At 51.3% G+C, this 23090-nt stretch overlaps 1 protein-coding gene across 1 annotated transcript in view; it reads right to left on the bottom strand.

The window, feature by feature from the left end:
- Positions 1–23090, bottom strand: part of AJAP1 (adherens junctions associated protein 1) — a 128255-nt gene that overhangs the window by 5702 nt on the left and 99463 nt on the right. Inside the window, exons 3-5 of the mRNA XM_025354496.1 lie at positions 7352–7439; positions 4787–5032; positions 2781–2912 (exon numbers count right to left, since the gene is read on the bottom strand). Coding sequence (XP_025210281.1) covers positions 2840–2912; positions 4787–5032; positions 7352–7439 — 407 coding nt within the window. The 3' untranslated portion in view covers positions 2781–2839. The remainder of the gene's footprint in view (positions 1–2780; positions 2913–4786; positions 5033–7351; positions 7440–23090) is intronic.

Below are 23090 nucleotides of genomic sequence, written 5' to 3'. Positions count from 1 at the left end.
CTTAGACGACAATGGTGTGGTAACAAATGACCGCATCATCATTAAAAATGCATTTGGAGAGGCTTCCCAGCCATACGAGAGAGAAGTAGCTCCACTGGCTCTTAAGCCTTAATTAAATGTTTTAGTATTAATTGCTATTTATTTAGGCACAATAAGTACCCCAGCAAATCTGAGAGATGTTTCTGGCTATTCTGCACCCGATGCTCATGTCCAGGCATTAATTGCAAGATTCAGGGGATACTTAGAATCCCAACGCTTTCATCCTAGTGAGTGATAAACGGTCTGTCCCGCAAGCGGCAACGGAATCTTATAAGCATTTATCAAGGACTAACGAGGCTGTGTGCGTAGCCCTCCTGGTACGCAGCTACTGAGGAAGCCACCAGGAGTGGGCTGTGGCTTCGTGTCGGCAGATTCCAAGGCTGAGTGCAGCTGCCTTCGGTAAGTCTCACAGGGTCTTCTGAACTCTGCGGACGACCTACCTGACCTGAGAGCCACAGGGAGGGGTCAGCTCTTTAGACGCAGAGATGTTTCCTTGTGTAAATGCCGGTGGTCCCGAAACAGCTCCTCAGGCACAGCTGGGAAGCGGGGTCCACCTGGGGCCCATCTGGGAGCACCCGTATCTCTTGCCTTTGCCTGGGGCTGCAGCACAGGGACAGCCCCCACCAACAGCGTTTCTAGGGGGTCTTCAGTGCCCCATGCTGCTGGAAGGGGAGGACCAGGCTGATGAGACACGAAGGTTTTCTGGGACAGATGAGTAAATAAAACACCTTTTTTCTGCCCTATTTTATCTTTTTTTTTTTTTTGAAAAGTCAGCGCTGCAGCTTCCTGTTCTAATGGAAAAGAAGGATCCCTGGGCTCAGGCCTTTGGAGTGGGCGGGGAAGTCCCGGAGCCAGGCAGCCAGCGGGTGATCCAGCCCCACCACTCACAACCTGACTGACCTCGGCCAAGTCATTTAACCGCCCACTGCCTCAGTTTCCCCACTTGTAAAAGGAATTGCTGGGAGGACTGGGTAAGTAAAATGTGTTCCACGAGCTGTCGTGCAAACATTAGAAAGCCGTCCCCTCTCCCCTAGGGAGCTGACCTCGGCCAAGTCATTTAACCGCCCCCTGCCTCAGTTTCCCCACTTGTAAACGAGATTGCTGGGAGGACTGAGCAAGTAAAAAGTGTTCCACGAGCTGCCGTGCAAGTATCTACATTAGGGAGCTGTCCGCTCGAGTTGACCTCTCCAGTTCTGTGGGCCTGTGGCTCTTGGCGAAAGGGACTGAGGGTCTTTGACCCTAAGGCCCTGCATCTCCCAGGTCAATGAATTACACATTAACAAATTTTAAAAATCATAACAGAGATGCTGGCAACCACCAGGACCCAGTCCCTACAGAGGCCTTACCAGGTGGGTCAAGGACTACACGGCTAGCAAGCTGGCTTGCTGTGGCTAGCCTGGTTGGCACTCCAAAGGGGGTTCCCTTCATGAGGGGAGCTGCGGTGAGGCAGACAAACGCACTGGCTTCTGACGGATGCTCTAGGCTGCACATCCCCCCATTGAATGGTGGGGACAACCTGCCTCTTACCTGCCGCAGCAGAGGCCCTTGCAGGGCAGCTCGGTTCCCATTCTAATCTAATTACATTTCTTTGCCAGTTGGCAGATCATGTTGGCTTCAGGATAAGGAGTGAGGGCCGGAGATTTGATTTGGAGCAAACACGCGGTCCATTAGTGCCAGGATGAGGAACTGACCGAGTCACTCCCCTCTCTGACTACAGCCGGTTCCCCGGCCACAGCTAGGTGCGGCCGGCTGAGTCCTCCAGACCTTCCCTGTCCCCGGGCCCCTGAGGACGTTGTCCATTCAGTCCTCCATATCAGAAGGTGGGCAAAAAGTAAGAAAAAGCTATTTTCAAATATTGGTGTTTCATCCTAGAAACAGGATGGGATCATGGAAGGGATCAGAGGTCACCTTTGGAAGGAAGCAAGATGAGGATGCAGAGAAAGCCCAGCATCGAAAAGAACCATGAAAACCACACGAAAACCTCAGGTCGCACCCATGGGCCGTGCTTATAGAATGCATGGGATGTGGGGCCATGAGAGCGAAATGCTGTCGCCCCTCAGCAGCGCGAGTGCTCCGAAGACTCAGCACAGAAGGAGGCAATTTAACGTTAGCATTGAAGTTAATATCACTGAAAGCAAACCAAATGTTCCCATCCAGCAGAGCGTGGAAAATTCATCCTGTTTTGGTGCCGGTTCCTGGCTTCAAATTAGTAGATGTCTCAACTCTTCCCTTTCTTTCTTTATCATTTTCTTTCTTATCTTTTATTTTTATATTTCAAAATTGTATTTTAATTCTGCCTTGCGCCCTCCCCCGATGTAAAGACATGTGACGGGGGCGCGATTCCTGCCTCCCTAGCCGCTGCCCTAATCTCTTCCTGTTGCGGGAAAAGAGAGCTATAATTGTCGCTTGTTTCGGGGAATGACTTTCCCTGCCATGTAGGCCACGCGCGTCGTGGCCTTCCTGAGGGAAGGAGTGGCACTGGTAAGAATAGTGAGGACGTGGAATCAGGGTGTGTGAGCGTCTGTTACTCTCCTCCCCCGGGATGGGGAAGGCACTTCTACCAAATCCAACATCAAGATCAAAAGGCCAGGTCCCCGGCTCATGTTCAGAGAAGTGATGCCATTGGAAATCCACCCACCATGTCTAAAATGGTTCCCAATTATCCCAAAGAGTACAGGGGAGGGCAGTGGGGAGGGGAGGAAAGGGAATGAAAACAGGAATGTCCAAAGAGAGGTACCTACCATGAAATAGACACATGGCGTCTGCCCTGCCCCCAGGAGGTAAAAAAGACTTCGGCCAGTCAGCAGGAGATTTCAAACCATTTCTCAGACACGAAGGCCACAGGAATGAGATGCCGATCAGAAGAGGAGGGTCTGCGGTGAACAGAAAAATGGGCTTTGGTACTTGACACATGACAGGCAAGCCGGGGCAGGCCTGCGGTGGAGACTGACTGGCTTCTTGAGAAAGGAAGCACTAATGTGGACTCCTGGCCTTGCCAGGAAGGGACCCCCGCCATTCCCTGTGGCTGGGAGAAGTCCTCACACACGAATGCTCTCTACCCTGGGAGGCTTTGGAGGACACAGACCGAGGGATCTGGGCACACGAGCACTTTGCTGTGCAGGCTGTGCCATCTCCAGATTTTCGTTTTTGAATTTGCAGGATTAGCCCAGAGCCTGGAGTCTCTGCCTCTGATGGCAGATTTGACCCACTTTATTGCACATGACAGAAAGGATGGAACCTGGCTCCCAAAATGTCTCCCTCATATTTTGTCACCTTTGAGACTAAGCTATTATTTCCCAAGGCCCGTGAAACTCAACAGAGCATGACCTTGGGCCAAAAGGCAAGAACTCGTTCCATCCGATGCTTCCGTGCCAGGGCCTGAGAGCACCAGTTATGCCAACTCCGCTCTTGGACATCCCCCCACCCCACCTCCCTGCACAACACAAGCACAGAAGGTGGGAAAAGTGAAGCACCAGAGGCCAGCCCACGGCCCTCTGCCCTCTACCCACACAGCCCAAGCAGTCGCTGGCCCAGATTCATATCCAAGCCAACATCCACATATTCAGTGAAATGGTTTGGAAATCTGTTAGCCAGTTATTTGTGAACTCAGCCTTCTGGAAGGCTGGAATGGCACCCATGAGCTCCCCAAATGTCTGAGTGTAAAACCACTGAGGTTTAGAACAACAGTTCTGAGGTTCTGAGTGCCACCATCCTCCCCTGCAAGGAAAGGGAACGTCTAAGACAGAGAATATCACAGATGGCAGAATGCAACGTGGACATGCAAGAAGAGGCGTGGCCAGAAGGTATTTCAGGAACATCTGCTCATTCTAGCCAACAGGACAAAGACACATTAACCATGGATGTGACAGCCCCAGCAGCCCTCGCTCTCCAAAGGCCCCTGAACAAATCAGCAAATAGAACGAAAGGGAGCATGCAGCCAGCCCCTTCTAAAACAACTCGAGTCCAGTCACCTCGCCCTGGGCTCCAGGGGAGCCCTTTCTGGGGGCCTGGGGCAGTGTTACCCTAGGTGCTAATTCTGTTGCTCATGCTGAACCCTTCGAGGCAGCCTCCCAGCCTCCTCCTTTCTTCAAGTTGTTGGAGATTGTTTTATTTTAATTTACAAAATGATGCATAAATGTATGCTCACTTAAAGGAAAGCTTATTGATATTTTAATTTAATTCTGGACAAACCTTTGAAAGCTGACTCAAGGGTTTCTTAAACATTCTCACGGGTGGTTGTGGGGTATATTTTCTTTGAGGGATTACACATGAATAATAAAAAAGGAGAAGCATTTAGTAACACACGTCCGGTCCGGCAGTCTGGTCGGTATCTGATAGTTTTGCTAAATTTGCCTCTGACGTTTTATTGACAGGGCTCAGAGACACTGACTCTGGTAGGAGGCTGTTGTCATCTGTTGATATTTAGGAGGCCGATCACCACCACGGGGCTGGCCTTTGAGCTCTGGGGCATGAAGAGTGACAGCTCAGAGCGAGAGCTGGGAGACTACACATTTCCCGCCACTGCCCACGGCCAGGGGTCTAGAAGGAAATTCCAGCCACTGTGTTCTCTGGGAGCAGCTGAACGCCTGTTTGCTGTCAACCCTGCCTCTCTCGTTTTGCCAAATTAGCAGTCCGCCTTGGCTCGGGCCCTCAAAACCACCTCAGGGAAGACCTAAACCAACCAACAGCTCTCAGCTCAGCCACCAAGAGCTTCTCGGCTGCAGGGTCTAGCAGAGCCCAAGCTTACCGGTTTCCATTAAAGGTGGATTTGTACTCCCCCGTCGTCGAGTGCAGCGTCTCGTCGGTGTACACGGGCACAGACGCCCTGACGCACTCGTGTGAACACTGCAGGGTCTCGTTATAGGCCGTGAATATGTCCAGGCTGCTGGGCACCCGGGCCGAGGTGAAGTCCGTCAGGTTCTGGCAGCTCTCTTCCTGCTGGTTGGTCTTCCGCTGGTGGCTGTTCCGACGAGTGTTCCCGCTTTGGGCACAGCTGGAAGAGAAAGAGGTTGGGGTGGGGGGACCGGCAGAGGCCAGAAACCCACAAGCACAACTGCAGACTTCCATTGTGGGTCTTTTGCTTGCAGGCATGAGCTACGCATCATTTCATATTAAACGGTAATTCCCAGCCTCTTCAGAAAGATCAACCACAATCAAGCAATCAACTCTTTTTTTTAAAAAAAAAATGAAATTTGAATTTTAAATATGGCTATTACAGCAGGGAAGATGAGGGGTAAGTGGTGAGCCATGTGATCGCAGAGCTAGGGACCTGCTTAACTAAAGAGCATCAGCCAGACCATGGTGCTGACTCATTGTCCCCATGAACGACTCAACGGGATTAAAGCCGTGGTGGGTCCTTCCTGCCAGAGGGGCCTAGAGCGTGTGGGAACCTTTGGGCACAGGTTGGGGTGGTCCATTCCTTCATCTCAGAATGGACAGTGGACCCGTCTTTGGGGAAAGCTGGTGCATGAGAAAGCCCCTTTCCTCAACCCCACCCAGGGGCACGTACACAAGCTGGAAATGACGAGCTGGCTTGTCCTCATCCCTGATGAAGTCTGCGGAGGGAAGTGTCCTGCACGCCCTGCCTGTTATGGTCTAGTTCCTGTGAACCACAGGGGCTCCCAGAGGCCACTTAGAGTGACCATGGGACTTCCACCCCTGACTCTCCAGCGATTTGAGAAAGCAAGAATCGGGGCCGCTGGATCCGCTTCTATGATGAGAGCACAGGACGGACAAGGGGGCTGGCTGGGAGGCCCCTCCCCTGCTGGATGGGGAGCCCACATTGGGGGCCATTTCCCCTGCCCACCCCTTCCCCTTCATGCTCAGGGCCTGTGCACAGGGAGGGGCTACGCGAAGGCAAGGGGCAGGGGGGATGGGCCTGTCTCCTAAGTCTTGGTTATTTCCTGCGTTGGTTTTCCCAATGAAAGGAATCCTGATTCAAGGAGTAGAAGCCCCCTACCCCATAAACCAAGGTCATAAGGTGAATGCCAAACCCAGGGGCAGCCCCCCCAGAAAAGTCTTCCTCAGAGGGAGGTCAGGTTCACCGAACTTGCTCATCCAGCCTCCCGGGCTGTTCTCCCAAAGGGCTCTTTGAAGGTCTGCTACAAGCTCGAGTGTGGGAAAAGCAAGATGAAGGCTTGTCATCAACCTGTCACAGAACAGGCTACAAAGTCCCCTGTCTCTGGGGAGATGAAGCCCTTCACTGAGATGGCCAGTGGGATTTGTCCTTCCATACGCCCACACAGTCCAGGGGTCCAAAGCCCCTCCTCTGGCCAGCCCCTGCCTAAGAAGCCCCGCTGTGAGCTCCGTGTTGTTCTCTCATCGCCTGTCTCCAGAAAATGCCCGGGGTCCCAGTTTGCTACCTATCAGGAGGTGGCTTTGAGCCCTCGCTAGCCGAGTGGGAGGTCTGTTGTGGGCTGTGCTACCTCCCACCCTCCTGTGGCCTGCCAAGGGGTCCCACCTCCTCTGATCCCAGAGCCTGGCTTTTTCTCTCTCACTTTCTTGTGTTCCCCTGTGATTCTGAGGCTCTGATGCAGTTTCCACCATCAGCCCTGTCTGATTCATATGGCTGTATGCAGGCAGCAAGGGGGCCATTTGGGTCTGTTCTTCTATGAGGGAGTTTTAAGCCTGGATGCCGAAAGGAGACACAGTTGCTGGAGGAGTGGCTGCAGGCAGGTGAGGTCCCCAAGGCGCTTTTGAGCAGCAGGGTCTCCCAGCAGTCCCCTGATTTCTCAGGGGCTTATCAGGTGTGTACACCCAGCAAGGCCAGCCTCAAAGTAGGCCAATTTCCAGGAGGAAATAGGCAAAGGCAGGCTGCCTGGAGCAAAGCGGTAACCTAGTTCAGCACACAGAGTGGCTTTGAGAGGAACGAAGAATACAAACAGGGCTGGTTCAGCAACCGGCCGCCAAGCTTGAGTGAGGGATGTGGGATCCCGCTGGGTGCTGGCAGAAGGGCCCCATCCCTACCTTTCCAGGGAAGGGGCAGAGGAGACAAGAAATAGGGACTGTGTGCTGGGTGGACAACATCCCAACGGACACTGGCATCGAGAAAAAGAATCTGGAACCCGGGACCACACACACCCTGAGAAGCTTTGTCATGAAGGCTGGGCTCGCTGGCCTTCTGCAGGGAAACCAGGATAGGGGCCGGGCCAAAGGGCAGCGCTGGACGGCGAGCAGCCTGTGGCAGCTAAACTGCCCGGGCAGAAGCCAGTAGAACAGGTTAGCTTTGAAAAGCGGGGGCCTTTCTGTGTTCACCACCCGGGGACCCCTGCAGTCCCCCATTTCTGGGCCAGAAGGGCCCAAGGAGCCTTACCAATTTTTTAAGACAAGAGTTGTGATGAGAGCAGCTATGACCATGATGAGGGAGACGGTGATGGTGATGATCTGATGGACAGCCAGACCTGGAAAGAAGGAAAGAGGGAAGAGGGCACCCGTGAAACCAGGTTCAGGAGGCGAGGGAGGGCCGGGAAAGGTGAAGGCACATCCCCCCAACCCAGCTGGGGATGCCAGGTCCCATCCACAGCGGGGAACTCGGGGCAGCATGACAGGTGCTCAGTTCTCTCCTCCTGGACTGCAGGTTCTGGGCATGAGGCTGCTCTCACCTGGGGTCCAGGAAGGGGGAGCTCCAGCTCTGGGCTCTCTCCTTCCACCACCCTCTCAGTCTCCAAGCCGTGACTTGGATCATGGGCAGCTGTGTTCTTTCCTGAACCTGCCAAACCCTTCACCTACCTCGTCTACCCGGCGGCAGGTCAGTTCTGGGTGAGATATTCCCCGTGACCCCTTTCTCCCCTCACGCCCTGGGCCAGTTCTGCTCTTCTATTCTGGAACTGTGAGCCCCAGGGCTGCTGGCCTATGAGTGGGAGCGGGGTTTGCCTGACCCAGGGGGAGCCAGGATGGGCCAGCACATATTGGGGAGGTAAAAAGAAGAGCACATGGGGTGACACCCTCACAGACATGGGTCACTGGGTGGCATCTTCCTCTTTCCAGAGTCCTCGCTAAGAAGTTCACTACTTCATGAGGTTCCAGGAATGAAAGTATCAGGCCAAGGGTGGATGCTTCCCACAGCCCCAAAGGAGAATCTATGGTCTAGCCTTGTTGCCCTGGCCCCAATCCCTGAATGGGGAGGTGAGAGGCACTGGAATCGGCAGGACAGGGACCAGCCACTTCAGAAGTGGGGCAGGTAGAGCTCTGGCCAAGAGCTGTTTACTGACACCCACAGGCAGGATGGCAGAAAGCAGGGATTCTCTCCCGTCCCCCACCTCTGTCCCAAAACCTTCTGCAACATTTGCCACTAACCACAGACCCAGGACTGGGGAGACGGGAAGGCAACAGCTCCTGCCTCTGGTCCCTACCCCAGACCACCTTCTTTTCTGACTGCACATCTGTCACATACTTCCTGGGACATACAGGACGCTGGGGACATTACTGGCCAGCCAGGGCTACCCCGAAGGTCCACTTCAGCACCTGAGAAGCTGGAAGATCAAGGCAGTGAGGGAGTCCGCCAAGCCCCCAGGTGGCAGCACCTCCTCCAACTCATCTCCCCGTGTCCTTCCGCCTGAGATCCAAGCAACGGTCCTGTCTCCACCTGGGGTTCCGTCTTGCTTTGCAGAGACCTGCCCCTCACACCTGACCAACCTCTTGGGCTGCTGGGGTGAGAACACTGCATGTGCGTGTTTCAGCATGGTGGGTTTCAGTGTCAAGATTTTTCTGGCGGCCTCCCAAGGACAGTCTCTTAAACAGATGTTACCTCTCTGCTGGATATGATCCTCATGGGGGAAATTATTCATAAATGATTACACGCTGGTGCAGCCAGAAAACACGCTTTGTCTTCCTGTTTCCCCCTCTCTCGAGGTAATTGTTGTTTTTCACGAGGGATTCCCCTCCAGGACCCACAGAATAACAACACCTGGTAAACAGTGGAGCAGACACATGAGTGTGGCGGGTCTCTCCCAAGCCCTCTTCTATCCATTGATTCAGGAACTGTTTGTTTTGCACCTATTGTGCCGCACTAGTAACGCTCACCCATAGGCAACAGCTGCTCTGATGCCCCCTGAATAAAGGTGCTGCAGTCACTGCTGTTCTGGCCAATGACCTCCCATAAACCTGTGCCCCAGCTGTGGCACCTGCTTTAAACCTCCAGGCAAGTCCTTTCTCTGGGACTGTCAAGTTGGTTTGCTAATGAGTTGAAAGCTAAGTTATGCCACAGGGACCACCCCTAATCCCACCAACAGTGGAGTGTCTACTAGCTCTGGTAATCCCTATGTGCCAAGTTTCATGAGACCCAACTCAGACCTCGTGTGCAGAGGAAGGACTGAAAAAGATGGACAGCTGCGGAGGGTAGGTTGCCTGTGCAGTCTCCTCTTGCTCTCTACCCACACACTCCCTCTGGCCCAGTCAAGAGAAAGCCATGATGTCACGAAGCGTATGTGCTCATCCTGTGTCTGTGCTTCTTGTGATGAGAAGGAGGTTGCTGCTGCTGCTGCTGCTGGCGATGGTGATGGTGGTGATGATGGTAATGATAATCATGGTGATGGTGATGATGATGGTGATAATGATGGTGATGATAATAGTGATGGTGATGGTGCTGTGGTGATGATGGTAATGATAATGATAGTGATGGTGATAATGGTGATGGTGGTGGTGATGGTGATGATGGTAATAATGATGGGAATGGTGATGATGGTGATGATAATGATGGTGATGATGATAACAGTGATGGCAATGAAGATGGTGGTGATAGTGATAATGATAGTGATGGTAATGATGATGGTGGTGATGTGATGATGGTAATAATGGTGATGGTGATAATGATGATAGTGATGGTAATGATGATGATGGTAATAATGACAGTGATAGTGATAGTGATGTGATGATGGTAATGATAATGATGGTGATGCTGCTGACAATGATAGTGATATGATAATGGTGATGGTGATGATGGTGAAGGTGACGCTGATGATAATGTGATCTTAGCTTCATGATGTATCATTAAACTTGTAACTAAGAGGTAAAAAATCAGAAACCAAGTTAACAGAAAGAAGGATAATGATCTACTTCTGATATTGGCCTCGCCCTGGAGGCCCTTCTCCTGCCTTTTGTGTAAATTTTCTTCATAGATTTCCCACATTAAAACATGAAGGGTGCATTTTGGGCTAATCACCAGCTAAGAGGGTCTGGGCAGACACACACCCGCAATACAACAGCTATGCTTTCTACAGGACCCCTAGATGCACCTAGCTAAGCCTTCACACCTGGTATCGATTTAACCCATCTCCACCCTGCATTTTTTTGTACCTGTCTGACAAACTGGGTGCCTGATGCTAAAGAAGAAAAATGACTTTCCCTGGTCAGCAAGCAGAGCCTGGACAAAGGTAATTCTCTGCTGTAGCGTCCCCAAGAAAACCAAACATCTAAATCAAAATCCCACACACCTGTGGCCACATTCTGTTGTTAAATAAGTTCAAGATCAACAGTTTACCGCCCCTGCACAGACTTTCCTTGCAAAGTAAACAGCCGTGTGCTTCAAAACCTGGAGCGTGGGTTTTAATGGGTTCCCAGGCTCCTGCTTAGGAAGTTACAACTATGAGAATAAACTACAGACCCTCATGATGGTTGGACAAAGACTGGGACTTCTGACATGTGGTCCCAATAATATTTCTAGGAAGCAGGCTGAAATACGGAAAATTCAGAAGGGCTCTTTATTATTTCCTCTCTTTGGAAGGCTGCTCACTTAGAAGAAAGCAAAATAACACAAGAGAAGTCATGCATGTGGTGTTTATAGCATGTGCCCCATTATTTAGTCTCCCCAAGAGCTAGGAGTAGTTTCCTCCATGTGGAAATCTTCATGTGGATCCCAGGTAGACAAACCTTTTCTTAAAGGACCAGACAGTAAATATTTTAGGCTTTACAGACAGTATGGCCTCAGTCACAACTACTCAACTCTGTCATTGTAGCAAAAACAAAAGCAGCCACAGGCAATGGGCAAAGAAGCAAATGGTGCTGTTTTCCAATAAAACCTGATTTACAAAAACAGGCAGTGGCCATGTTTGGCCCATGGACCACAGTTTACAGATACATGATTTAAGTGAGTAGCTCAAGGTGGCTCTGCTTATAGATTAAATACAAGCATATTCCTATTTTGGATGATTGGTTAATGCTTGGAATCAAACTGCAATTTTTTAGTTTGAAGGACTAGAACAATCCCCCTCCACCATCAAAGCTTTGCTGTGTGCCGGTCTCTTCACTGGTCACTGTTCAGCTGGTTTCAGAGAGACCCACAGCCTCTAGTTTATGGCTGGCTCTTAACACCCAGCAGCAGTGGCTGCACCCTGCTAGGTTTGTCCATACGAAGCCACTTGATGATAAATCACTTTGCATGAGGGTTTCCCTTGAGAAGTCAATTACACAGGATTTTTGATTTTGGGAAATCAAAACTCAGAAATTTACCAATTGATTCCTTCAATGGCTCTTAGAAATATTTCAGCCACGTCTATCTCAATATTCTCCATGTCAAAAAGAAATAGCATCTTGCCAAACACAAGAAAGTTCAGATTATGGAATCATTGTGTGGAGAGGGACCATCTCTTATTGGTCTGTGGAAAGGACTTTTCCCACACTATGCAAATGGCACCATTCTCAGGAGGCTTCGACTTTTCTCCGTCTTCACTCATGTCTCTCCTTCTTCACTCATGTCTCGCTCAATACTCTCACCTTAAATAACATTCCCTCTGGTCAAGTTTCTGGTGGCTATTAGCTACCTCGGGCAGGAACACCTGTCCCATAAACCCTGCTGCCCCTGAGCAATCCTGGAAAGGTTTCCATGTCAGTTGTCCAGGGGCTATGACTGGATTGACAATGATGTCATCTAAAGGGAGCACACACTCTATGCCCTCAAGGAAGGAACACACAAGCAAACTTTTCCCTCTCCACTTCCAAGGTCAACACTGAATCCCATCTTCAAACTCCTTGCAATTCAGACCTGGTCCCAGAGCTCAGAAGCATGCTGTGTAGGAATTCTTGCTTCCCCTTCCTGACAGGTGTTATTGTTCCTGCTAATGTGGGGGCTTTTTCTGCTTCTGGTAATTGCCACTGTATACTAATGCGTGAGCAATCAGCTGCCACCCAGATAATGAAAAATTATCTCCAGAATAATGGATGGGGACAGATGGATTACCAAGCTCTGCATCAATCAATAGGGCTTTTATGGTTATTTTTGTGGTGGTTTGTAATACGATCAGGCCCTGAAGATTGATGTGGAAGTTTGTAATCCATCTCTGGTCTGAACAAGGTCTTATTAAATGAAGCTGAATCAAATACAGGCCATTGTCCATGGCAAAAACAAACCCACCAAGGGCTTTCTTTCTAGGACGGGAGGCACGTTTGGCTGGTACACTTGGATGAGGGCAGGAGTGATGGTCCTGGAATTGGCCAAGGCAAACAGATTGCTGTGCGTATCATAGCTGATTTCACAACACAGGAGTCTGCAGCGTCTGAATTATGCAAACAAAGAGCCATGGCCACGGGACACAAAAATGTCTGTCATGCAACAAGGGTAAGTATGACGGGTGACAGGTGATATTGGGACCTAAAGTGCCAATTCCATCCCCAAAAAGCCATTCCTTTTCCACAGAGACCTGCAAAATGTCCATTTCACTGCAGTCTTTGAAAAAGAGTCTCTGAGAACACGTTGGCCTGACTAGGGAGAAGCTCACAGTACCCAATGGTGGACAGATGAGAGGCAGCTTGACTTGCTAGAGCTGGAGGAACCTCAGCCATTAGGCTTAGTCTGAGTCAGTTGCTCACCTCCTGGGAACAGGCCACTAAGAAAAAAATGCATCTTCTAAAACTGGGATGCTCACAGCAGAACAAGGCCACCAGCTTTTATGGCAGGGACACAAAGGAGTGTGCTGTTTTCTGAGTGACCCCGCAGAGTCTTCCAAGGGGTGAACGTATCCGTCAGGGTTCTCCAGAGAAACAAAACCAATAAAATATAGAGAGATCTATAAGAAGAGGTTTATCATGGGATTGGCTCATGTGATTATGAAGGCTAAGAAATCCCATGATCTTCTGTCTGCCAGCTGGAGAACCAGGAAAATTGGTGGTGTCACTCAGTCCAAGGCCAAAGGCAGGAGAGGATGGATGACCCAGCTCCATCTACACCACAGGGGGTTTGGGTCAGTGGGCAGGGACACTGGTGGAAGTACCAGAGTCTAAAGGCCCAAGAACCAGGAACTCTGATGTCCAAGTCCAAGGGCAGGAGAAGACAGATGTCCCAGCTCAGATCTCTCTCTCTCTCTCTCTCTATATATATATATATATATATATATATACACACACACACACACATATATATATATAGCTATGAGAATAAACTGCAGACCCTATGGTCATGACAGTTAGACAAGGACTGTGTGTTTTGACATGTAGTCCCAACAATATTTGTAGGAAACAGGCTGAAATATGGAAAATCCACAAGGGGTCCTCATTATTCCCTCTCTTTGGAAGGCGTGGGGGGAGGGAGAGAAGGAGAGGGAGAAAGCGGGGGAGAAAGAGGGAGGGAGGGGGAGGCGGGAGGAGAGGGAGAGAAGGGGGAGAGAGAGAGGGAGGGGGAGAGGGAGAAAGGCGGCGAGAGAGATGAGGGAGAGAGGGAGGAAGAGAGAGACAGAAGGAGAGGGAGAAAGAGGGGTAGAGAAGGAGGGACAGGAGAGAGGGAGAGGGAGAGAAGAGAATTTGCCCTTTCTTCGTCTTTTTGGTTCTATCTGGGCCCTCAACAGATGGGATCTGCCCACCCACGTGGCTGAATGGGGGTCTTCCATACTCAGTCCACTAATTCACGTGCCAATCTCTTCCACAAACACCTTCACAGACACCCCCGGAAACCATGCTTTATCAGCGCCCTGGGCATTCCTCAGCTCAGTCAGGTTGATGCATAAAATTCACCATCACAGCGGGTGATGGCCTGGCTCAGGGAAGTGCTTCAAGACGACACTATGTGGAGATAAAGTCTCTCCTCACCGGAAGTCCTTCCAGCTTGGGACAGGATCACACGCTACAGAAACAGAACTCCCGTAAGGAAATACCTTGCTGACATCTCACAGGCCTCGGCTTGGACACAACAACACAGTGAAGGGCAGCCCCCAGGGAATCGCCCCAAAGGGCCTAGGCAGGTGGAGCAGTGGTCCTTAGCCAGGGACATCTGGAATGTCTGGAGATACTTTGGGTTGTCATAGCTGTGGGTGGGGAGTGGTTCTACATCTAATGGGTAAGGGCCAAAGATGATGGTAGATGTCCTCCGAGGCACAAGACAAGCCCACAGGACAGATATCACTGCAGCTGAATCCTTGGGTTGGAGGGTTACTGACCCTCAGTGTGCCTCATAGGGTGAGGTGTGAGTCCATCCCCGGTTGTTTCCTCTTAACACCCCTTCTCCCTCCAATGCTTTCCTTATCAATAACAAAGCCAGGCAGGGAGAGAGGTCGTAGGGCTGACATCTTGGAGCCACCGTAGAGCCACCCCAAGTTTCTTGGTAGAAGGTGCTAAGCCTTGTGCCAAATAGTGCGTTCGCAGCTCACTACAGCACCGTGAGGTGAGTACAAATATGTTCCCCAAGTCCAGAAGGAGGGTAAGGGATTTTCCCAAGGTTGCACGGTGCCATTTGGGGTCCCCACAATCACCCTCAGGCTTAATAATTCAGTGGGAGACTCACAGAACTCAGAAAGCCATTATATTTTTGGTTATAGTTTATCACAGCAGAAGGAAGAGCACCAGGAAGAGAAGCATAGGACAGAGTCCAAGGGAGACCAGGCACGAGCTTCTGGATGTCACCTTGCAGTGGAGAAATGTGGACAGCACTGTCTCATCCCAGCAATGATGTGTGACAACACTCATGAAATATCAGAGAAGCTCCCTTGGGCCTTGATGCCCAGTGTTTGTGCTGGGCTCTGCCACAGGTGACCCTTGGCACGGGTGACCCCAGTCTCCAGCCCCTCTGAAGCTAATACCACAACACCCCACGACCCCAGTTCCCACCATAAGTTGTACCGTTGTATTATCTGGCCAGGCCCAAGGCCCCCAGGCAAAAAAGACACGCTTCTCAGGCAGGACATTCCAAGGGCTTAGGAACTGGGGGCGAGGACATTTGGGCAAAATTAACCCTGTGCTGCACACACAGCTAAGACACGGCAGACATGGAATTCAACAGGCTTGCTCCAGGCTTCAGCCCCTCACTGCTGTCCGGCACAGCCTTTTGGAGGGTTGTAGGAAGCATAGTTGCATTATGTTAGGCATAACTATGACCTTGTTATTGTCTTTATTTGAAGATTATGTATAATTTCAGGAGATGTGTATGGGTTCAAGTTGACAAGGGGTGGACTTGTGATGGTTAATATTGAGTGTCAACTTGATTTGATTGAAGGATGCAAAGTATTGTTTCTGATGGGTCTGTGAGGGTGTCACCAAAAGAGATTAACATTTGAGTCAGTGGACTGGGAGAGGCCGACCCATCCTCAATCTGGGTGGGCACAATCGAATCAGCTGCCAGCACGGCCAGAATAAAAGCAGGCAGAAGAATGTGAGAAGACCAGACGGGTTTAATCTTCTGGCCTCCAGCTTTCTCCCATGTTGGATGCTTCCTGCCCTCAAACATCGGACTCCAAGTTCTTCAGCTTTGGGACGCAGACTGGCTTCCCTGCTCCTCAGCTTGCAGATGGCCTATTGTGGGAATTGTGGGACCTCATCTTGTGAACGTGTGAGTCAATTCTCCTTAATAAACTCCCTTCATATATACATCAATCCTATTAGTTCTGTCCCTCTACAGAACCCTGACCAATGCAGATTTTCGTTGTTCTCTGCACAGGGATGGTCAATGGCCATGGCATCATGGTCTAGAGAGACTTGGAGATCTTCCTAAGTATCTGTCTGGCTGTGGGCTCCAGAAGGGACCTGAAGTTGTACTCATGTCCCTTGACCCTAGGACCAGCTACCAATGTCACCCATGGGTTTCTTTGTGTTTGAAGACTGCTCTGAGCTTAAGAACACAGAGTGCTACAGGGGGGACTCAGAGAGCCCAGGGGACAAGTCTTGGCTAGAAAGGCCCCATGCCACCCAGTTGCAAGCCTAAACCAAGGCATCAACCCACCTTCCCTTCTCAGGACCATTTTCTTGGCCAAAAATCAGCACTGCCCCTTTCAAACCTGGGATTTTCAGCAGGAACACTGGGAATGGGGTGAGGACGAGGTGGGTGGAGAGCTTGGGAAATGAATTCACTGGCAGTGAGGTTTACCCTCTGAGTTAAAAGGCTTTCCAAAGGCTCGGGCACCCTGGGGGCTCAGTTAGGGTCAAGGGGGCACAGAGCCCTCACCTCTTGCTTGCAAGATCATGAACCACCCAACAGCAGCCTTTGGAGCCATGATCTCCATGCACATTTCACATGGAGACTGCACAACCTGTAAACCTCAAATACGTACAACTGGTCCTTTAGGAAAAGTTTGTGACTCCTGGCCTACAGGATCTCAAGAATCCCAGAGTGGGCACTTTGTGTGTGGCATGACTGGGGGGGGCACAGATGGGCAGTCTCTGCTCACGCGCCCCCTCCATGGTGTGGCCACACGCCTTGGCGAAGGCCAAGCCTGCATATTCGCCCTTTATGGCAAACAGAAATGCTTAGACACACTGCTGAATTGAATATAATGACTGAAATGGGTTACAGGCAGAAGGAAGCCAGGCCCTGTCCATCTGCTCCTTCTGACCTGCATTCAGAGAACACGGCCCAGCAGATGGGAGGGGATCAGAAGGCTGCATCGTGGCCGGGAAACGTGGCTCCCCAGCCGTGGACCCTGGACCATCCCAGGGGAGTCAGATCTGCTCCGTGACAGGCAGCAGCATCTTCTCCAGAGCAGAAAGTCCAGTGCTGGGGGAACTGGAAACCCCCTCAGAGACAGCATTCAGTGCCTCCAGGGCAGCTTCCAAAGCATGCGCACACACATGCATGAGCACACTCACATATACACACACGTACATTCTCACACACACACAGACTCACACACGTTCACACACACATGTACACACACACGCGCTCACACACATGCCCCCCCCCACACACACCTACACAGACACACATGCTCAAACACACACTCTCACACACATGCTCACACACACTCACATATTCACACACACAGGCTCCCTCACACACAGAGACTCACACACATGGCCTGAATTTTTGGCTTGTGTAAGAACAGAAGCCACTGATACTCAACTTAGAGCTCAGTGGCCAACAGGGAAATGACCCGTTTCTTTCACTGAACTTCCACTGTCATTTGAGAAGTTCCATAAAGGATGGTGGCTCTGGAGGTCGGTGCTGGGGAAAAGGAAGTCAGCCTCGCTGCATGCTAAGGAGAGGTTCAGGGTTTGGGGAAGAGACACCCTATGACCAGGGAGGCTTTGAACCAGCCGAGGGGCCTTCTGCTGCCGAGATGCTCCATCCATAGCCAGAGCCTGGCGGGAGGGGCCAGGACCTTCGTGTTAGCTGCGGAGTCCCTTCTGACAACTCCCAGCGCCACTGCATCCATTGTCCTCAGAGCCTATGATTAGCTTATAAAATAGTCAGTGCATCAAATCTCTAAGCAAATGGCGAGGCTCCCCCTCCACAAAGCCCGCTTGCACCTCGCTCTCGGAAGCAGGGTGCTGTGACCTCGCAGTTTCCATTCAGCAGACATGTACCTCGTGTAGGTGGGAGAAGCCTTCCATGGCTTCTTCAGGGGCCCCCACACAGAAGGTCCTCAAAGAACAGTGGCCTCACCCTGGTTATGGTCACTGCAGAGTCTATGCAGAGGCTTGAGTCAGCTCCCTGGAGCAGAAGAGATGGGGCTGGGCACATCCAATGCAGTCAGTGGTCCAGGGCAAACATTCTGCAAACTGGGACTAACATCAGCCCATCCAGCTTCCGGCAGCCCCAGAGGCCAGATTCTTCCAATATTTTTATTTTGAACTGTCTTTCAAAATATGCTCCCTGTCTCCCAGACACCTAATGAAATTTAACCGACTATAAGACATTTGCCTCCCTGTGTTTCAAGCTCTCACCATGGCCTTATTTTCACTGATGTTTCAACACTGACCCTGGTTCAGGACTGATGTGCCATCTAGCAGCCCCATCTAAGAGGAGCAGGTCCATGCACACCTTTTAGAGTCAACACACGAGAAGGAGGAGCAAGGGATTCTCAGACACCAGCCGAGTACCACAGGGTGTGCCAAGCAGGCCAGAAAGAAGGCTCCTTACCTGCAGTGGCTGCAGACAGAAACAGTCACGGGGCCGTGAACAATATAATGAACTTGACCAAGTATGGAGCTGGTTCAACCTGCATCCTGACCTGAGCTCTGGTGCTGACCCTCTTCAGAAGTACTCTGGAGTTTGCAGAGTGCACAGAAAGCCTGTAACCCAGCATCCAGCTCTGGGCAGGTGAGTGATCTGCTCTGTCCTAGGATCTTGGGTCGAGGGAAGAGCAGTGCCTGGGACTCAGCCCTGAGAAGCTGTCTTCAACTCCTCTGCACTCCGGCTGTCCTGGGAGCCATGCTGTTAATCAAGCAGCAGCCTGACACGTGCACCACGCTCTCCAGCACAGGGTGGGGTGAGATCGTGGCTCCATGGTGTGCCCATAGGACCTCCTGAGATGGTTGCGTTTTGTGTCCCCACCCAAATCTCATCTTGAATTGTAAGCCCGATAATCCCCACTTGTCAAGGGAAAGAACAAGTGGAGGTAATTGAATAATGGGGGTGGTTTCCCCCATGCTGTTCTCATGATAGTGAGTTCTCACGAGATCTTACGGTTTTATAAGGGGCTCTTCCCCTGCTTCACTCAGCACTTCTTCCTGCCACCCTGTGAAGAAGGTGCCTTGCTTCCTCTTCACTTTCTGCCATGATTGTAAGTTTCCTGAGGCCACCCCAGCCATGCAGAACTGTGAGTTGATGAAACCTCTTTTCTTTATAAATTACCCAGTCTCGGGTATTTCTTTATAGCAGTGTGACAATGGACTAATGCACTTCCTATGCCAGCCCCTGATGTTTCTTTCTCATGCCCGTACAGGGTCTGACAGTCTCCCAAGGAGACATGATTGGGGAGTGACACACTATATTAGTCTGTTCTCACATTGCTAATAAAGACATACCTGAGACTGGGTAATTTATAAGGGAAACATGTCTAATTGACTCACAGTTACACATGGCTGGGGAGGCCTCAGGAAACTTACAATCAGGAAGGGGGGGCAAACATGTCCTTCTTCACATGGTGGCAGGAGAGACAAGTGCAGAGCAAAAGGGAGAAAACCTCTTAAAACCATCAGATCTCATGAGAATGAGAACTCACTCATTACCACAGAAACAGCATGAGGGTGATCACCTCCATGATTAAATTCTGCCTCCCACGGGTCCCTCCCACAACACGTAGGGATTACGGGAACTACAATTCAAGAGGAGATTTGGGTGGGGACACAGCCAAAGCATATCACACACCTTGCCTCGATGTATTATAGAAAAGCACTCTTCACTCATTCAACAGCTGCTTATTCAAGACCTACTGTGGGCAGGCACTGGGCTAGACCCAAAGGCAGTAGGGGAACAAAAGCAAGCAGTGTCCCCATCCGGAACAGACTACAATCCGGGGTAATGAGGACACCAAACAACCAATCACAAATACATATGCCAGTGCACCTGTGACAAGAGCTTCCACTACCGGAGGTACCATGAGTGCCTGTAACAGACCCACTCCCCAGGTACCTGTGAAGTGTTTCCACGGTGGTCCCAAATCTTCACCCCCTCTGGCCATGCTCATGCCAGGACGCTTTGCGGTTGCCTCTGGGCTGGGCCAGTGTTGGGAGCAAGGCAGTGCATGAGACTGGCCATTTTGTCTGTTTGCCATCATGGTGAGAACATGCCCAGCCCAGTCCACAGGAGGCTGAGAGACCCATGGGCCACAGCTGACAGCCCTAGCCCCCAGCTGAAGCCAGCCCAGATCAGCCAACAGCTGGCCACCCCGGGGCATGTGAGTGAACCCCAGCAATACACTGGTAGCACTGCATGCCCCTGGGCCTGGCACTGTTTGTGGCATTTCAAGGCATAGCTCACTGACAGGGGAGGTGGAAAGGGGAGGGATCTGTGCTGAAGGCAAAGGAAAGGATCTGCTGAGAGAAGGACCAGAAGTGGGGTGGCCCCCACTGACACAGAGAATCAGATGTCTCCAGGAACCACATGAAATCCTCCCAGCCTCGCTCGGGCTCCCTTATCACCTCCCCAAACAATGACTCATGTGTAAGCCTCTGTGTCAGGCTCTCATCTAACTCCAGCGAACCCCAGGCTCTGCCACAGGCATGGGGGAAAAGGGCTGGGGAACAGGCAGGTGTGGCTTTGTGACAGAAATGAGGCTAGGGAGGGCTGGGGGCAGCCTGAGGTTCCACACTTGGAGTGGGCATTGCGGGCTCCCTACCCTCCCCAAAGACCCTTCTCAGCGTTCTGAGAAAACCCACAAGGGTTCTCTGCTCAAATCAGGGTGGGAATTCTGTGTAGGAAGCTTAGTTCCCTCCTGGAGATTCACGAAACTCAGGTTTGAGAGGCCTCCAAAAAACAAACCTTTTCAGGTTTGCTTAACCCAGCATCTCACAAGTTTGGCATCTGCACCCTTGTTGCACACAGCCTAAGCATCTGAACCCCAGCAAAACAAATCCTCCATGAACTCAGCAGGACGTAGGCTCAGAGAGAGGAGCGAGCCTCCCTGCCTTGGGTTCCACTCACAGCAGGCCCTCCAAATCCAGCCATCTCTGTTCTGCCCTAGACCCTCCGTAAACATTTGTGAGACGGAAAGAAAGAGCTCAGCTCAGGAGACATTGACCCAGGAGAGCATTACTTGTTGCTGAATCTTGATCCAGACAAGCCCCTGCTGAGGAGTTTGGGTCAGAAAAGGGCAGGCCACGCCATGAGACCACCACACACCTGGCCCAGGCATCCTGAGCACTGGTCCTGGGCTCCCAGCCAGGGACTCCACGGTGCAGACACAGTCATTTCACTCCTTGAGCTGCTTTCGGCGGGGCCGAGCCCCTTACCTCCGTGGGCTTCTTCTGTTTTGGGGCCCGTGATGTGAAAAGGGACTACACTTCTATTTCTGTGCTGAGAGGTGCTTGCTCACTGATGCAGCTGCCAAACCCCACCAAACTCAGTGACAAAGATCCTCTGCCTGGCGAAACTCTCATCAGGCTCCTGCACCTTTTCCTAGGCTCATCTGGGCACTTCCTTCTAAAGTCTATGCTTAGCAAAGAATCTGCTAAGTGAGTTTAGCCAAAACCCCCACCCTCCATATCTGATCACCCTCCATTTCTGATCTGAGTGTCATCCTTCACCCTTCCCCAGGTGACGTCTGATCACCCTGGCCTGCCTTCAGCAAGAACCCTGTTAGGTGGGTTTAGCCAGAATCCCCCTTACCCCTGATGTTTCCTCCTAGTCATTTTTAATCCACCAACCACCCCGCCCTGCCCCTTGGCTGCAAATTCCCATTTGCCCAGGCTTTGTTCAAAGTTGAGTCCAATCTCTCTCCCCCATCACAAAATCCCATTGTGTGGTCCCTGTACTTGCTGTGATGGCCCCAAGTAAAGTTTTCCTTACTGCGCTCTAACAAGTGTCATTGAATAATTTTTCCTTTAACATCCAAGACATGCCTTCCAGCAAGGTCTGAGTCAAACCCCCAGCGTTAGACTGAGTCCATGGGCAGGCGCCACGGGTCGGGCGGCGGGGGTGGCGGGGGCAGCTTAATCTCCCTGGAGCAAGGTCGGAAGCTAGCAAACAGAGGCCCGTGGCCAGACAGGGTGCTCTGCCTACAAAACCCACTGGCAGTGTCAACAGAGCCAGCAGGAGGGAGATGGTTATCCCCTTGTTTCATTAAAACCTCTATGCAGCCAGCGAGTGGGGAAATTGCAACGCAATTTGAAGTGTGGGGGTGGTGTGAGAGAGCAGGGGGACATGTGAGAATCTCCTGCACCCACTTCCCACAGGGGTTCTCTGAGTGCTTTTTAAGGCTTCCTGCTGCAGAATATTGTTAAATTCAATGACAGCTGCTGCCTTTATGACACCAACAGCCATTTTATTAAAAACAATAAACAGATATACAGAGGCACTTGAAAGGCCCCCCAGTTACCCCCATACCTTCCCTGTTGCCTTGGACAGTCACCTGGTGCCCCTTCTCCCACCAGGACAGGAGTGGGCAGTGCCATCCAACCACGGCTCCATGCACTGCAGCGAGGGCACATGGTGAGAATCCCTGTGCTCGTACCACCTGGTTCCAAGGCAGAGACAGCTGGTGGGTCAGGAGGTTCCTGCCCAGGCATGGCTGGTCTCCCTGCATCTTGCCCACTGGGGCTGTTGCAAGTCAGGAGGTGAAAGGCCCAGGCAGTGTTGGCTGTGGGCACTGTCCCTACAAATGCCCCAGGTTGAGATGAGGGGACAGCAGGAAGGAAGGCACAAGAGGGGAAGCACAAGGCAGGGTCACTCGCTTGCAAGAAGGAAGCCTCAGGAAAACAGCCACTCCCTGCTTTGTTCTGGGGTCCCAGTCACATCTTAATCCATGTTTCCAAGAAGGCCTTTCAAAGCACAAGACTGAGGCCCCGTCACCAAAAACACACAGAAACAACAAATAGACAAATGTTCAGTTTCAGTCTGGAAAATCAGAAACTGGGAATTCCCTGTGAGTTTAGAAGATGCAAGATGTTGTCGTCTCATCCCCAAAGTGGCAGCTGCTTAAAGCCAGGAAGCCATTCATGGGCTGGGAAGCTTGGAATGGAGGTTGGAACTGTCAAGGAGGATGGGCTATCTGAGAGGCTGGAAACTCACTTTCTTTCCACATAGTCGCAACCTAGTGGCTAGCCAGAAGGGAAGGGCAGTCCTTGCTACAGGAGAAATTGCCTTGAGAGCAAGAACTGGCAAACTTTTCCTGCAAAGGGCCAGAGAGTCAATAATTTAGGTTTTACTGACCATACAGTTTTGGTAGTAACCACACACTCCTGCCTGTGTAGCTCAGAAG

The sequence above is a fragment of the Theropithecus gelada genome, chromosome 1 (assembly GCF_003255815.1).
Source record: "Theropithecus gelada isolate Dixy chromosome 1, Tgel_1.0, whole genome shotgun sequence".
Classification (NCBI taxonomy): domain Eukaryota; kingdom Metazoa; phylum Chordata; class Mammalia; order Primates; family Cercopithecidae; genus Theropithecus; species Theropithecus gelada.
This window is presented reverse-complemented; position numbering and strand designations above follow the sequence as displayed.